This window comes from Mirounga leonina, unplaced genomic scaffold (genome assembly GCF_011800145.1).
Source record: "Mirounga leonina isolate KUSES-001 unplaced genomic scaffold, KU_Mleo_1.0 Mir_174, whole genome shotgun sequence".
NCBI lineage: Eukaryota > Metazoa > Chordata > Mammalia > Carnivora > Phocidae > Mirounga > Mirounga leonina.
The window spans coordinates 47,229,770-47,247,165 of NW_023270451.1; the positions used below are offsets into that span (position 1 = coordinate 47,229,770).

Here is a 17,396-nt window from a genome sequence, read left to right on the forward strand (position 1 = left end):
TAAGAATAAAAAAAAAAGTTCACCATCACTGCAGATTGAAACCTATGTTTAGAAATAGAGCCACAGTATTTACGCTTCAGGAATGCAGCCATGGAGGTAGTTACTCATCCTGAGGAATATGCTGCACGATCATGCGTGCTCATGTGTAGACGGTTTAATGACTTGCATATGATGGGTTTTATGTGATGTCTCCTGTCTTAGTGATCCTTGGGCCAGTGAACGGGAAGGGCATCATCAGAGGATGCTGCAGCCACCTCATCACCCCCTTGGGGCAAGAGAAAGTAGAAGCAATCGAAGGGTTTACAGCAGTGAATGAACAGGGGAGAAAAACAAGCTGATGGGGAGGAAAGGGGGGTGTTGGATGTGCTAGGTGATTTCCATTTGCCTTTCTAGGTCCCCTCTCCTTCTGATCTACTTGCTTTTTGCTCTATGAGGCTGTATGAATTACATGTACTTAGTATGGGTTATATCAGTGACCCCCTCGTCATCTGGCTCCTGGTTGGGTTCAGCCAGTGGGGTAGCAGCGGGAGATCAGAGGGAGGAGAGTGAGATATTTATTCCCTTGACTCCCTGAGTCTCCACCATTTGTGTCCCTAGACTAGAGGGCCCAGCTAAGCCTCTGTCAGCTGGCCCTGAACCTTCTCTGTCCCTGGATCCTTCAAGCCCAGGTCTGACAATGCACTTTCTACTTGTCACCAGAGATAACCACATTGCTCCTGTGTTCTCTGTACCCTGCACACTCCTTTGCACACAGCCCCTTCATTAAACTTTCCTGGAGCTGCCTAGTTTGGGTGTATCATCTGTTTCTTGCAGGACCTCAACTGGGACATCTGCAAAAGGTATAAATCAGCCAGATACGGGGACAGGCTATATTAAGTGCTCATTCCAGCGCTTGCAGAAATAATTTTCATAACCAGTTCTGGGCTTGACACTGCATATGAATTTGTGGCAGTTGTGCTCATCAGCAGAGATTTAGTCAGAACTTTATTTTTCCAGATGGTCAGTTTTAAGCAGGAGATAAGACCAGTCTTGCATTGTTAGTTTCTCACATATGTAAATTATAACTATTCTTTCAGAAAGGTGTATTTTTGTTTTTAGCACTCTGCTTAGGCAGTCAGATGAAGATATGAATACTGCAAGGCAACGACAGTTTTTATATACCACCTAGGGGGCAGGCCCTGCGCTAGGAGGTTAAGGGTCAGATAGACCTGGGTTCTAGCTTTCCCCCCACTTGGCTAACACTGTTAGCCTGTCACCTCCAAGGTGCCTGAGCATCAGCACCCACCTTGAAGTGTTGTGTGATGATTAAATGGGAATAGCATGTGGAAAAGCTTAGTTTGCCACCGTGCCCCACACATAATAAACACTCTCTAAGTGGTAGTTATTATTAAAAACTCTTATTAAATTTGGGAACTGTATTCAGGTTCCATGGATGAAAGATTTATTTATAAAGTGGTTTCCAGCCTTTATTTATAAAGGAGGGTGCTCCATCCTGGAACAAACGTAGCTGTTTGCATATGTTCTGTACCCGGGATGTCTTTGAAGCTTCCAGTTCTGGTTCATTATTAATATAAACCCAGCAGTTGGATGGTGGTTTATGGCAAGTCCCCAGCCAAGTGAAATTAAAGAGCTGGCATTCCTGGGGGCGGGTGTTGGTCCCTGGAGGTGGAGGGTGGAGGTGTAAAGCTGTCTTGGGCACAAAGCTGAGCATGTGTTTTTGTCCTCTGGCTTGCTGACCTGAACTTGGAGTCTTGCTTTCTTTTCCCTGACCCTGCGAAAGGAAGGCTATTAAAATGAGTTGTAAAACTAGGAGGAGGAAGAAAAAAAGGGGCAGGTCTGAGGAAGCTGCCCTGATGGGTGGTGATATAGAATGTGCTGCTCTTCCAAGCTGTTCATTAGGGAAAATGAGGAAGTATTTTACCAAATGAAGGGCTACGAGGTAAATTCCAACAGCTCTTTTTTATTTTATTTTATTATTATTTTTTTATTTGAGAGAGACAGAGAGCGTGGCAGGAGGGGCAGAGGGAGAGGTAGGGAAAGAATCTCAAGAAGACTCTATGCTGGGCGCGGAGCCTGATGTGGTCCTCCATCCCACGACCCTGAGACCATGACCTGAGCCAGAATTAGAGTGCGACACTTAACCGACTGAGCCACCCAGGCGCCCCCCAGCAGTTCTTAATATTTTCTTTCTTTTTTTTTTGTTTTAAAGATTTTATTTATTTATTTATTTGAGACAGAGAGAATGAGAGAGAGAGAGCACATGAGAGGGGGGAGGGTCAGAGGCAGAAGCAGGCTCCCTGCCGAGCAGGGAGCCCGATGCGGGACTCGATCCAGGGACTCCAGGATCATGACCTGAGCCGAAGGCAGTCGCTTAACCAACTGAGCCACCCAGGCGCCCCCCAGCAGTTCTTAATATTTTCTTACATGAATATGACATGATCATTTTGAAAATTAAGAGAGAATTAAACCACCCGAAATCCCCTACTTATAGATTACCATTATTAATGTTTTTATGTATCACCTAGTGGATTTTTTCATATGTGTCTATATATATAAATTCAAAATAGAATTATTTGATACTGTGGCTCTGTAATCCACACTTCTCTGTTACTATATATGTCCTTCTGTGCCAATGGATATAAATCTGGTATTTTTAAATGGCCATTGAGTGTTTTATTATATGACCTTGCCTTAAATGCAATCAGTGCCATAGCTTTGAAATTTCTAAGTTATTTCCAGTGTTTCATTATTATAAACCAAGCCCTGTAGTTATTTTCTTAAACAGTATTTGAAACCCTCTGGGTATCTCTGCTAGGTTTTTTTTTTTAATAGGCAAGAGCCATGCTTTAGACTTTTATATCCTTCAAAGCACCTAGCACAGTTTCCTAATAGGCAAACCCTTGTTGGATGCAGAATTTGACATTAAAAAGGATGAGAGCGTGGATGTTGGCCACAGTTCCATTATTTATCTTCCAACCTAAGGCCATCACCAGTCAGCCTTTAAATCACATATGTTTGTGATTTCAAGACTGTATCAGACTTCCCATTACCTGTAATAATTATAGTAATATTGACATAACTCTGAGGTTTTCTGAGCACTTTTCAGATTGTAATATTGTATAGATCTTGGTATATGTGCTGCCAAAGCGAGCACAGTGATATTGTATAGATCTTGGGATGGCTCTTATTGTTATTCCCATATTGCGGTGGAGGAAACAGTTTAAGAGAGTTTAAGTTTCCTTTATGCTACACCATGCTGCGTCTTTAACTTACAGACTTAAGGGAAAAAAAAGAACAATCAGATATATATGTTAACTGGAGCATTAGTATCTTATGTTCTTGCTTTTAAATACCAATCACATAGAAATGGAATAAACTTTTTTAGTGGAAGTATTGGTAGCTACTTTGCAAAATGATATATATAAGGAAGGTTGCTTATCTAACTAGATTTGCTGGCAATGTTCAAAGTAATTTAAAAATTCCAGCCAACGAACTACCGTTAGTGAGGACATTTCCTGTGTCGGTAACTCCTCTCCAGGCTGTTTTTGCTTTCCAGTGACCTCACTCTGTCCATGGGTACATTTTCACTGTTTGGTTTCACTAAGGGAAGGATTAACTTATACTTTTCTTTTTCTCTACCTCTTGGGTCTTCAGCTATGACAGAGACTCCACTTTCAACGTGTTTGTGGGAAAAGGACAACTGATTGCAGGCATGGACCAAGCTCTGGTTGGGATGTGTGTAAATGAGAGGCGCTTTGTGAAGATCCCCCCAAAGCTTGCCTATGGAAGTGAAGGAGTTTGTAAGTTTTTGTACCATGTTTGTAAACACATTTGCAGAAACAACCAGAACATTTGAAGGGTATTCAGTCAGGCAGATCAGAGAATCTTCAGAAGCTTTAAATCAAGGACAGTGAGAAGCAGTGAACACACACACGCACGCACACACACACACACACAGAGCTAAAATTTCATCTTTGGTTCATTTCTTCTAGATATAAAAGAAGTTGTTATTAACACAGGTGAATTGAATGTCACCCTTGTTGAGAGGAAGGCCATTTTTTTCTCATTTCTTTCAATTTTATTTGGAGGAAAGAGGGAGAGGGAGCATGACCCATTTTGGAATTGTTCAGTGACTCCCTTGAACACCTGGGCAGCATCCTAGGTGTTTATTCGTCTGGCCTGAAAGGCAGCAGCTTCTCAGTGCAAATTCTCTTTAATTTTTAGCTGGTGTGATCCCCCCAGATTCAGTTCTTCATTTTGATGTACTCCTGATGGACATTTGGAATTCTGAAGATCAAGTTCAGGTTCACACTTATTTCACACCTCCCAGTTGCCCTCGGACCATCCAGGTGTCTGATTTTGTAAGGTACCACTACAATGGAACGTTCTTGGATGGGACACTGTTTGATTCAAGGTAAGTGCCGCCATTCCAAGTAGTATCGGTGAAATGCCCCTTAGTTCCTTCTGTCTCCCCTGCTTTTTATGCCCGTGGAGAAACCAGAAGGGAGACTCTTCCCAATTTCCATTAATGTCAACTCCTTCACTCATGGCTTTTGGTTAATGTGTCATGCTCCGTAAAACCAGAATCAAAATTTTAATACATTTTACAGAAACGTAAGAACAGTGTTTATCTAAATTAACTGTCTTGGGAGCTCATCATTAAGTGAAGGGCCCTATTTCCAAGTAGGTTGATGCATTTTTTGGGTCCATTTTTATAGTTTTCCCATGGAAGGAAGAGGGGAAGCCTGAATGTTTATGAAGCTATGGACAAGTGCTAGGAGTAAGGTGCTAAGCTAGAGAACAGTGAACCCTTAGGGCTTTCCTGTTGTTATAGTGTATTTGGTTAGATAGAGTAGCAGGCCTAGTTTTCTGAATCACTGTGATTTAATTACACGATTTTCATTTCTTCTAACTTTGAGGACTTCTGCTGTCTTTGGGAACAAAGATCCAAAAATGCCTGTCATCAGGGATGGGTATAGTTTCACTATTTAGCTGATAAGTGGGTACTTAAAGCCTTATTGAGGAATGAGTTGGAAACACCCTCAGTAGCATGGAACTTTCCCCCTTTCTCATTGGTTTTCAGTCATAATCGCATGAAAACGTATGACACATATGTGGGCATTGGCTGGCTGATTCCTGGAATGGATAAAGGGCTGTTGGGGATGTGTGTGGGGGAAAAGCGCATCATCACCATACCTCCTTTCCTGGCCTATGGAGAAGATGGAGATGGTAAGTCTTTCTCATTCTTCAAGCTACTCTCGTCTGTCCTTTTTTTTTTTTTAATATTTTATTTATTTATTTTAAAATATTTTATGTGTTTATTTAAGAGAGAGCGAGGGTGAGACCACAAGCAGGGGGTGCTGCAGAGGGAGAGGGAGAAGCAGACTTCCTGCTAAGCAGGAAGCCTGACTCAGGGCTCGATCCCAGGACCCTGGGATCATGAGCTGAGCTGAAGGCAGATGCTTAACCCACTGAGCCACCCAGGCACCCCTAAAGATTTTATTTTATTTTTTTTTAAGATTGTATTTATTTATGTGAGAGAGAGAGAGACAAATAGTGACAGAAAGCATGAGCGGGGAGGAGAAGGAGAAGCAGGCTCCCTACTGAGCAGGGAGCCCAACGCGGGGCTCGATCCCAGGACCCCAGGATCATGACCTGAGCCGAAGGCAGACGCCTAACGACTGAGCCACCCAGGCACCCCTAAAGATTTTATTTTTAAGTAATCTCTATACCCAACGTTGGGTCCCCACTCACGACCCTAAGATCAAGAGTCGCATGCTCTTCCGACTAAGCCAGCCAGTCGCCCCTCATCTGTCCTTATTTTTATTGCTGTGATGAATTCAACTTACCACATGAAACCTACCAGACCTTTTGGTCTAGACTTGCACTGTCCAATAGAGTAGCACTAATGACATAGGGCTCTTTATAGTTAAATTTAAAATAAACTAAAATTAAGTAAAATCTAAAATTCTGTGCCTTAGCCACACTGCCACATTTCTTGTACTTAAGAGCCACATGTTGCTGAGGGCTACTATCCTGGGCAGTGCAGATACAGAGCATTTCCATCACTGTAGAAAGTTCCGTTGGGCAGTGCTAGTCTAAATCATCTACCATCTCATCACTGAATTGTGGAAACTTCCACTTATTCATGGTCATTGGCATTCATAAGTAAAGCATCTGCCACTGCCTCATAAGCTGTAACCTTGGGCACCAGCCTCTCCCACCTGCATTTTCCCATCTGTGAAATGAGATTTGAACTAGAAAGTCCAAAGGTTATAGATCTCAAGGTAGAAATTTAGTATATGATACCAGAATTGCCATCCCCCTGCCCCCCAATTTGTACCTCCACAGTGGGTTCTACCTGTGACATTCGTTCCCTCTGGACAGATGCAAAGCATCATGTTGGAAAAAAAACATTAATTCGAACTAGTGTCCTTTTTGAAGGGAGAAAACAGAATATTGGCTGGTAAATGGAACTTCGCAGTTACTCATATTTTAATTTCAGGCATATTTAATCACACTGACAGGCTAACACAACAAGGAGAACCTCCTGGCATTTAAACAAGCAGGTATATGTAGTTAAGAATTAAAATGGAGGGCGCCTGGGTGGCTCAGTCGTTGGGCGTCTGCCTTTGGCTCAGGTCATGATCCCGGGGTTCTGGGATCGAGTCCCACATTGGGCTCCCTGCTTGGCTGGAAGCCTGCTTCTCCCTCTCCCACTTCCCCTGCTTGTGTTCCTGCTCTCGCTGTCTCTCTCTCTGTCAAATAGATAAATAAAATCTTTAAAAAAAAAAAAAAAGAATTAAAATGGAAACATGATGCGTTTAAGTTTACTGACTGTGATACTGGACTTAGAATAACCCTAACGTAATGTTTTCCAAGCTATGTTTCCTGGCCATGTATATCTACAGAGCAGGAGGAGAGAGGAGGAAATGGGGCTCAGTCTTCTCCCCTGTCCACCTCCTCTTTTATTGCTGAGGATCTGCAGACAGTCCTTCAAAAAGCAGGGGTGGGGATTCCTTGCTAAAAGAAAAATAAAATTTGAAAACAACTGCTGTAAATATGTCTTAATTCGCCCCTCCCCAAGACATGTTATTATTCTGATTGATACTCTGGTGGTCTCATCCTTAGCCAGTAGAAGTTCATTTCCCTTGGCTCTTAAATCCTTCTGATGTCATCCAGATGCATACATCATACATAATAAAACTAGATGCCTGGCCTAATTTGAGGAATATTATTTATTTTAAATAAATACTTAATGTATTGAATATTTAAAATAGCTTATTTGAAATATTTATTATTTAATACTGTGCTCAGCTATCCAGGTGTAACTGTGTTTGTTTATTTATTTAAGAGAGGGTGGGGAGGGGCAGAGGGAGAGGGAGACAGAGAATCTTAAGCAGGCTCCACACCCAGCACGAGTCTGACGAGGGGCTCGATCTCACAACTCTGAGATCGTGACCTGAGCCAAAATCAAGAGTCAGACATTTAACCTACTGAGCCACCCAGGTGCCCCAGGTATAACTTTAAGTAGGTGAATATGTATGGTATAGAAATTATATCATGATAAAGTTGTTATTTAAAAACCAAATATTCAATTAGTACATGATAATGCTAGAAAAATTTCAACTCTGGAGTTACTTTTTTTTTTTTTTTTTAAGATTTTATTTATTTATTTGAGAGAGAGAATGAGATAGAGAGAGCATGAGAGTGGGGAGGGTCAGGGGGAGAAGCAGACTCCCTGCTGAGCAGGGAGCCCGACGTGGGACTCGATCCCAGGACTCCAGGACCATGACCCGAGCCGAAGGCAGTCGCTTAACCAACTGAGCCACCCAGGCGCCCTGGAGTTACTTTTAAGGCTTTCTTTTTTCTCCCAAATTAAAAACTACAGAAAAGTATAAAAGATTCATATTCTGTTACACACACACCCATACACACACTTTGGGGATTGACCACACCTTACATTCCAGAGGCTGACTCAGCAGCCACTTTCAGCAGATTTTGTTATTCCCCTGAGGGGAAAGGGAGGGGGTGGGCTCTGCCAAGGAGCCAATTGAAGGAACTCAGGCTTGATGTGCTGTGTCATTCACTTGCCCAGGCCTACTCCTTTGCAAGGTATAACAAATGGCAGGTAAGAGTGTTGAGGCAGGTGGTTTGTCAGTTAACTTCCTTTATCTCAAAGGACTGGATTGAGTTATTTTTGCTTGATGTTGATCTTTGCTTGAGGAGCTAGTACCCAATAATCTCTTCATGTAAATGATCATTTTGCGGATATTCACGAAGTCCCCACTGTTGGGAGCATCCAAAAGAAGCAGTACCATCTAGAAGTGAGATAGAAGCAGTTTGAGGACTTATATTTTGCATTGTGGGTGCCATTTTTTCCCTCTTAGCTAGCTTTAATTTTATTTATATCTTGTTTTGGATGTACTTAATAAATTGAATTTTGCATTTTGCCTTTTCAAAAAAATTGGGCTGTTGGTTCCAAAGAACAAATCTGTGTAGTATTCTGTAGAACCAGGTCCAAGGTTTAGAATTTATGCCTTTAAATGTCTGATTTGCATTTGTACACAAACAGGAACCCACAGAGGCATGTATTTGGGTTTGCATGTGGGTGCATAACCACCCACATAGAGCCTTGATTTGTCAGCACAAGCATAGAAAATACGGTTGTAGTAGTTTCTCGCATGTCATTAATACTAGTTTGCTCATTTTTCTGAAGAAGTCAGGCTTCAGATCATATCCGCCAGCTCACAGTTGGGCACCATGGACACAATGGTGATAGAACATAGTTGGACACAAGGGGGGACCACCCAGCATGGGAAAGAACATTTATTTCCTTGACTTGGAAACTTCAAGGAATGAGTAACATCGACACAGTGGGAGTTGAGTTGTTGTTAAAAGTACTTCCTAGGGGGGCACCGGGGTGGCTCAGTCCATTAAGCATCTGCCTTCTGCTCAGGTCATGATCCTGGGGTTCTGGGATTGAGCCCCGCATCAGGCTTCCTGCTCAGCAGGGAGCCTGCTTCTCCCTTTGCCTGCCGGCTCCCCCTGCTTGTGCTCTCTCTCTCTCTGACAAATTAACAAATAAAATTTTTTTTAATTACTTTTTTTTTTTTAAATTTTATGTATTTATTTGACAGAGAGAGGGAACACAAGCAGGGGGAGTGGGAGAGGGAGAAGCAGTCTTCCCGCGGAGCAGGGAGGTCTATGTGGGGCTCCATCCCAGGACCCTGGGATCATGACCTGAGCCGAAGGCAGACGCTTAACGACTGAGCCACCCAGGCGCCCCACAAATAAAATCTTAAAAAAAAAAAAAAAAAGTACTTCCTAAATCTTGTGTCCTGATTTCATCATCTTCCTTCATTCTTCTCTAGGGAAAGACATTCCTGGACAGGCATCCCTGGTGTTTGATGTTGCGTTACTGGACCTCCATAACCCCAAGGATGGCATTTCCATTGAGAATAAGGTAGTCCCAGAAAACTGTGAGCGGCGAAGTCAAAGTGGGGACTTTCTCAGGTATCATTACAATGGCACCCTTCTGGATGGCACCTTCTTTGATTCCAGGTAAGGAAACAACTGGAGCCTTCACTCATCAGAGCGTCTTATTAAATACAGTCTACCTCTGGCTGGACCATTATCTGAATACTTTGTCAGTGCTGATTTGTAGTTAGTATTTTCATCTCCAACATAGCTTTGTTTTCTGACATTGAATTCCTTCAGAGGCTGTTAGAACAGTCTCCTTCTTGGGGTCTGTGGGATATAAGTCTACAGGAAAACAGGCGAGACTCAGCCTCCCCTCCACCGTCCCTACAGCTGTGCTCCGCTATCCAAGTATGAAGCCAGCTATGGCATCCGGGATGGGAAGTGGCCAGAACTGAGGTCCGGGTGGTAGTATGAGAACAGAACAGACTTGGTGCCAGGAAACCTGGGTTCTCGTCCCGGTGTGTGGTGACTTTGGACAGCGTTTGACCTCCCTGAACTTAAGTGTGTGTGTGTGTGTGTGTGTGTGTGTAATATTTTATTTATTTATTTGACAGAGAGACAGCGAGAGAGGGAACACAAGCAGGGGGAGGGGGAGAGGGAGAAGCAGGCTTCCCGCAGAGCAGGGAGCCGGATGTGGGGCTTGATCCCAGGACCCTGGGATCATGACCTGAATCGAAGGCAGACGCTTAATGACTGAGCCCCCCAGGTGCCCCAGGAACCACAATTTTATTAGGTTTTAAAAAAGCTTTCCATTTTAGTGCATTGGGATCTAATCCATCCTGATAGCTATGTAATATCCTATTATATGGATTTGCCTTAATTTAGGTAATCAATCCCAACTGTTTTCTATCCTTTGTTATTGAAGCATAGTTGACATACAGTTATATTAGCTTCAGGTGTACAACCTAGTGATTCAACAATTCTACACATTGCTCAGTGCTTATCATGATACGTAGAGTCACCATCTGTTGTTTTCTACCTTTCAACATTCTAAGTAGGGCTGCGGTAATTATTTTTGCAGCTAAATCTATGTAAGATTGTTTCCTTGGGATGGATTTCTAGAAGAATCTCTGGGTCAAAGGTTACATGTATTTTTATAGTTTTTGATATACACAACGAAGTTGTCCTCAAGGAAGGTTTTATTCCCCATCACTGTCTAAAAGTGCTCCATTTCCTCAAACTTGGTAACACTGAGAATCATTTTTAAATTATCTTTGCCAATTTATAGGAGAAAAATGGAACCTTATAGTTGTAATCTGAATTTCTTGATCGCTGTTGAGGTTGAAATTGTTTCAAATGTTTATTACTAGACCATTTGTATATCTTCTTTTTTTTTTTTGTAAAGAATTTATTTATTTGAGAAAGAGAGAATGAGAGAGAGAGAGCACATGAGAGGGGGGAGGGTCAGAGGGAGAAGCAGGCTCCCTGCCGAGCAGGGAGCCCGATGTGGGACTCGATCCAGGGACTCCAGGATCATGACCTGAGCCGAAGGCAGTCGCTTAACCAACTGAGCCACCCAGGCGCCCCTTGTATATCTTCTTTTGTGATTTATCTGTTCGTATCTTTTGCCTGTTTTTATGTTGAAGGTATTAGTATTTGTCCTTTCCTTATTGATTTGAAGGTAGAAGACCTCTGTACATTAAAGATAGTAACCCACTGATGACTGTGTATTGTCAAAAGCATATTCTGTGTTTATTCGCATTTTTATTTTGCTTATTGTGATTTTGGACCTATTTAAATGTAAACTTTTTATGTTGTTAAATACATTTACCTTCTCCTTTATGGTGTCCTCTATTCTTATATAAATTATTATATATTCTGTCTTTGGGGACTTGCTAGAAATAAAAAATCTGTTCCTCTAGAGTATATAAACATTTGTCTATATTTTCCTCAAGCCCCTTTAATGGTTTTATATTTTTATCCTTTAAAATATTCTTTATTAAAATTTCTATTTTAAAAAGTATTATGTTCTTGGGTGCCTGGCTGGCTCGGTTGGTAGAGCATGTGACTCTTGATCTCGGGGTTGTGAGTTCAGACTCCATGTTGGGCATAGAGCCTACTTAAAGAAAAGTAGTAGGTTCTTATTGTATAAGTGAAACAATACAAAGATGTGTAATAAAATGTAATAATTTCCCATTAGCCCCTTTAGTCCCCTGAGGTAAATATTAATAACCTTCCACAGTGTCTCTCCATGTTCATAAATCTTTCATGTTTAAATCTTCAATCCATCTGGAATTTATTGTGGTATTCAGTGTGACAATAAGGATCTAATTTTATGTTTTTCCAGATGGCTAGCTAGTTTTTCAAACACCCTTTACTGAAAACTATTTTTCCCTTGTCTGAAATGTGACTTTTTTTTTTTGGAAGATTTTAAATTTTTTTTTTAAGATTATTTATTTATTTGGCAGAGAGCGCACGCACACAAACGGGAAGGGGCAGGCAGAGCAGCAGAGGGAGAAGCAGGCCCCCCGCTGAGCAGGGAGCCCGATGCGGGGCTTGATCCCAGGACCCCGGGATCATGACCTGAGCCGAAGGCAGACACTTAACCGACTGAGCCACCCAGGCGTCCCAAGATTTTAATTTTTTAAAAATAATCTCTATACCCATTGTGAGGCTCAAACTCAAGTACTTCTCTCTCCACAGGGAGCCAGTGTTTTTAATTTCATAGGTCTTCCACACATATACAGTGAAATACTTACATTCTCTCAGTTTAATTTTTTACAGGAATGAGAGCTTGCTATATCCTGTACCTTCCAAACAGCATTTTTAAGTTTTGTGGCTTTTTGTTTTTTTTTTAAGTAATCTCTACCCACAATGTGGGGCTCAAACCCATGACCCTGAGATCAAGAGTTGCATGCTGTCCTGACTGAGTCAACCAGGTGCCCCAAAACATAATTTTATTCATTCATTCATTCATTCATTCATTCATTTAAAAAATTTATTTATTTTAGAGCGAACACAAGTAGGGGGAGGGGCAGAGGGAGAAAGAGAAGCAGACTCCCTGCTGAGCATGGAGCCTGATGGGGGCTCTATCTCATGACCTCGAGGCTATTACCTGAGGTGAAATCAAGAGTAGGACACTCAACAGACTGAGCCACCCAGGCGCCCCTCAAAACATCATTTAAAATTTTTTTTTTCCACGGGGCGCCTGGGTGGCTCAGTCGTTAAGTGTCTGCCTTTGACTCAGGTCATGATCCCAGGGTCCTGGGATCGAGCCCCACATCGGGCTCCCTGCTCCGTGGGAAGCCTGCTTCTCCCTCTCCCGCTCCCCCTGCTTGTGTTCCCTCTCTCGCTGTGTCTCTCTCTGTCAAATAAATAAAATCTTAAAAAAAAAAAATAAAAATAAAATTTTTTTTTTCCAGATTAATTTTTGAGTTCCTCTCCTCCCCCATACACACCACTCAGATTTTGATTGGAATTGTTTCAAAATTCATAAGTTAGTTTGGGGGAGCAGTGACAACTTTCCAGTTCTCAGTTTTCCCCCTGGGGAACATGATGGATTCCCATTTAAGCCCTCTTTTAAAGTTATTCGAAGTTCCCTACATTTCGTGGCCACTCTGCTCCTTTGTTCTCGTCTTCTGTTCGAAGTTCTCTACATTTCATGGCCACTCTGCTCCTTTGTTCTTGTCTTCTGAGGCTCTTCCTGCCTCTTGGCCTTGGCCTCACTGTCACCCCAGTGCTTTCCTCTGTGCAGATCCCGCCTCCTCAGTGTCTGCTGTCTCCCCCAACCCCATGGAACCTTTGCTGCTTCATCCAGTGGCTCAACCTTCTCTGAGGCACCTGCCATCTCCCCCTGCTTAGTGTCCCTTTATAAGGAACCCCATCTGGGAGGTGTCCTCCTCTTTCCTGAATGCTGATGATCTCCAGATCAGCCAGAGAGCTAGTAACCAGGGGAAGTTGAGAGAATGTTAGGGGGCCAAGCCTGCCTTCCTTGGCTGTGTTCTCATCCTGGCCTTCCTGGCCCATGTGAGGGGCTGAGGGCTGGAACTCCACAATGTGGGGGAAAGGGTATTTCTCCATAGCCTCTTCTGGGGGGCTATGTAGATGATCGGCTTCCTGGGTGAGGAGAATCATCAGTATTGTCATTTTTCACGGCCCTTGGCTTTGTGTTTGGTCTCTGAGGGCTACTGAGGAGGGAGAACCCCTCACAGCTCAGTCTTTTCATCCCCCTGGCCCCACTCGGCTGGCCGTCGTCTCTGAGGCAGTCATCCTTTGGCTGTGTTTGAGGTAATGGTGGAACGGACTGGCTCTTTCAGGACAGGCTTTTTGCCACATGAGTGCAGATCACTGTGGTTCAGACTTTGGTAGTAGACGTGGCATATTAAGTTTTATTATTTTATTCTAGAAACATCTGGCTTTGGGTAATTGATTGCTGTCCTCACCAAACTCACAGGAATTGGATTCAGTTGGCAGTTTATACAAAGGCTGGATCTCTCCCCTGAGCAGAATGCTTGGGCCTCCTGCCAGTGGCACTTGGGAAACCCAAGTAACTCACCAGAAGGTCGCTTGGTGAGCAGGGATTACAGTAGGAAGAGCCATCCAGGCTCTGGTAGGGACTGCAGAGTTGAATTGCTCTCTGTATTTGTGTTACTTTTATGGCAATCCAAATATTCTCTCTCATATATACAGATATTCTCTTCTTTAGATACTGGAGACATTGTCCTTGTGACAGATTCTTAGTTTCTAATAAGGGCCACCCTGGATGCTTTTTGCATTAACTTGACCCGGTTACCGAGCACAGTCCAGTGTATAGTAGCTGCATTTCTATGTGGTTGCTTCTTGTCACGTGCTTCCCATCCATAACCTGACCAAGCCAGAGGGATGGAGGGCTTGTTTCTGGGAGTGTTTTTGTTCACAGCTCCTCCCACTTTGTGTGTGTGAGTTCTTGGGAATGTGGGTTCTCAGGGGAGTGTGTTTCCAGGCTGTGTCCTCACGTTCTGAGTTTCAGCCTATTCCAGGGTCTGGATGCTCTGCCTTCCTGTTGCCTTGTGGTGCCAACTAACGTACCCAGCTGCTGTGGTGTTGGTTGTGAGGAACCTCTTTCTTTCCTTCTTTCTAGCTACTCACGGAACCGCACCTTTGACACGTACATTGGGCAGGGCTACGTGATTGCTGGCATGGATGAAGGTCTGCTGGGTGTTTGCATCGGCGAGAAGCGGAGGATTGTGGTTCCCCCTCACCTCGGCTATGGAGAGGAAGGAAGAGGTGAGTGCTGGCTGCTTCCAAGCAGTCAGGGCTTCTTGAGGGCCAAAATGTGGAAGCTGAAGTCCCACTAAAGACTTGAATGTCCAAATAGCTTTGGTTTCTAGAAATGGTCTGTTCTTTCCTCTTGTCTCCACTGTCCATTTTCCTATTTGGAAATTCTTAGACCTACGCCAAATTTGAAAGAACTGTGAGATGAACTCTTAGATTCATCAACTGTTAACATCTTGCTGTGTTTATTTTCTCTAATTACGTTTTTTTGTTTGTTGCTGTTGTTGTGGAGCCATTTGAATGTATATTGCAAACCTCCCCCTTTTTGTTTTTTGTTTTTTAACAGTTTTATTGAGGTATAATTTATATGCCATAAAATTTATCCATTTTAAGTGTACAATTCAGTGACTTTTAAAGATTTATTTATTTATTTTAAAGAGAGAGAGCATGAGCTGGAGGGGCAGAGGGAGAGGGAGAGAGAATCTCAAGCAGACTCCGTGCTGGGCACAGAGCCCGACAGAGGGCTTGATCCCACGACCCTCAGATGGTGACCTGAGCCGAAACCAAGAGTCGGATTCTTAACCGACTGCACCACCCAGGCATCCCCAACTCAGTGACTTTTAGTAAATGTAGTGAGTTGGGTAACCATCACCCTAACCCGATTTTAGAACACTTTTGTCACTCTAATAGAAAACCCCTTTTATTTTGTTTATTTATTTTTAAAAGATTTTATTTATTTGTCAGAGCACAAGCAGGGGAGCGGCAGGCAGAAGGAGAAGCAGGCTCCCCGCTGAGCAAGGAGCCCAATGTGGGACTCGATCCCAGGACCCTGGGATCATGACCTGAGCTGAAGGCAGATGCTTAACCGACTGAGCCACCCAGGCGTCCCAGCAAATCCCCTTTTAAATATTATACAAATGATACATGTTGACTTTAGAAAAAAGAAAATACAGATAATGAAAGAAAACAAAAATCTCCCATAATCCCATCATGCAGGAATAAACATTGTAATGTGGTAGGCGGAATAGCCACCCCAAAAGATGTCCCCGTCCTATCCCCAGAACCTGTGAATATGTTACCTTACATAGTGGAGGGGATTTTGCAGATGTGATTAATGTGAGGATCTTGAGAGGGGGAGATTATTCTGGATCATTCAGGTGGCCTTGATGTACTTACAAGAGCCTTTGTAAGAGGGAAGCAGGAGGTCAGAAAGAAGAGAAAATGCTAAGCTGCTGGCTTGGAAGTTGGAGGAAGGGGCTACAGGTTAAGGAATGAGGGCAGCTATAGGGAGCTGGAAAAGGTGAGGAAACAGATTCTCCCCCGAAGCCTCCAAAAGGAATGCATCCCTGCCAACACCTTGAATTCAGACTTTTGACTCTCCAGAGTTATGAGAATAAATCTGCATTGCTTTAAGCCACCAAATTTGTGGAAATTTGTTATAGTAACAATAGGAAACTAATACAACCATGAAGTGAAAATACACATCCACCTACACTAATAAATACAATAAATTCTTTTTCTTTTAAGTAAACTCTACCCCCATTGTGGGGCTCAAACTTACCACCCCGAGATCAAGAATCGCATGGTCTACTGACTGAGCCAGCCAGGTGCCCCATTAAATTTTTGATTTGTAAAAGCCACACCAGTTCACAGCTTAAGACATATTCAACAGGCCTTGCTTCATGTCCCGTTTGTGTCTTGATGCTCCATTGTTTTGTATCCTGTAAACTTCTACTCAAATACATACAGAAATAGACAAATACTTTCTGTGTATTCGTGTTTTGCTAAGCCCTCAGGATTAATCCTTCGTTTCTCTAAAAATAACATATTAATGGAAAACATTTGCTTAAATTATTTTTTCCCTTTTGGCTTTCTACCAAGTATGAGACAGAGCTCTGCAAAGAATTATATAAGGCTCTGGGAAACATCCAAAGGCTCATAAATTCTGTGGGTATGAGGCTGCTTTATCCCAAATCATATGTTGTTGTCGGGCTGGGACGCTCTGACAGGTACCACCCAGGTGCTCTTGCACAGGGATGGGGGGGGCACCTCTTTCTTCTTTGGATTAGTGTCTCCCTGGCCTCTTTGTGGGTTTTGCATAGGACTTAATGCTAATCCCTCAGGGACTGACCCCAGAAGGGTGTCAGGACTTGGAGGACATACCACAGGGCCAAGCACATAGTAAATATTCAATAAATATTTGTGGAAGGAATGAGATGCTGGGCTCTCCATTGGGTTCTCCAGCTCCATTCTTGGCATTTCATTTTGTTGAGGCCATTTTTCCCCTGTGGGGTTAGTGGAAGGGAGTGAGTAGGCCTTCTGGAAAGGCTCTGGCCCTCTGCTATCTACTCTGTTCCACAGGGTCCGCTCTGAAATTCAGATGCGTGGCTGTGTTTGTAGTCCTGAAGGGGAGAATGGATTCTGTCCGAGGGGTTGTGGAAGCATTGCTTCCTCATTTTCTGTTCCCCAATTTCCAAATTACCTTCTAAACACTCTTAGATTGGGAATATAGGATTATCATGAGAATTAAATAAATCAATACATAGAAAGCACTTAGAAGTGTGCTTGGTACTTAATAAGCATCCATTGTGTGTATGTGTGTGTATGTTAGAGAGAGCAGCCAAGAAATAGACACAGAAAAATATGTGGCAGGGATGGGGGGGGCTGTTGGTTTTTACACATCTGAATTCTTTCTATAGCTGTGCTGTTTTCTTGAACAA

At 43.0% G+C, this 17,396-nt stretch overlaps 1 protein-coding gene across 1 annotated transcript in view; it reads left to right on the forward strand.

Annotated features, from left to right (window-relative positions):
* Window positions 1–17,396, forward strand: part of FKBP9 (FKBP prolyl isomerase 9) — a 38,716-nt gene that overhangs the window by 9,156 nt on the left and 12,164 nt on the right. The window contains exons 2-6 of the mRNA XM_035020876.1: window positions 3,655–3,800; window positions 4,225–4,414; window positions 5,084–5,229; window positions 9,375–9,564; window positions 14,543–14,688. Of these exons, the coding sequence (XP_034876767.1) occupies window positions 3,655–3,800; window positions 4,225–4,414; window positions 5,084–5,229; window positions 9,375–9,564; window positions 14,543–14,688 (818 nt within the window). The remainder of the gene's footprint in view (window positions 1–3,654; window positions 3,801–4,224; window positions 4,415–5,083; window positions 5,230–9,374; window positions 9,565–14,542; window positions 14,689–17,396) is intronic.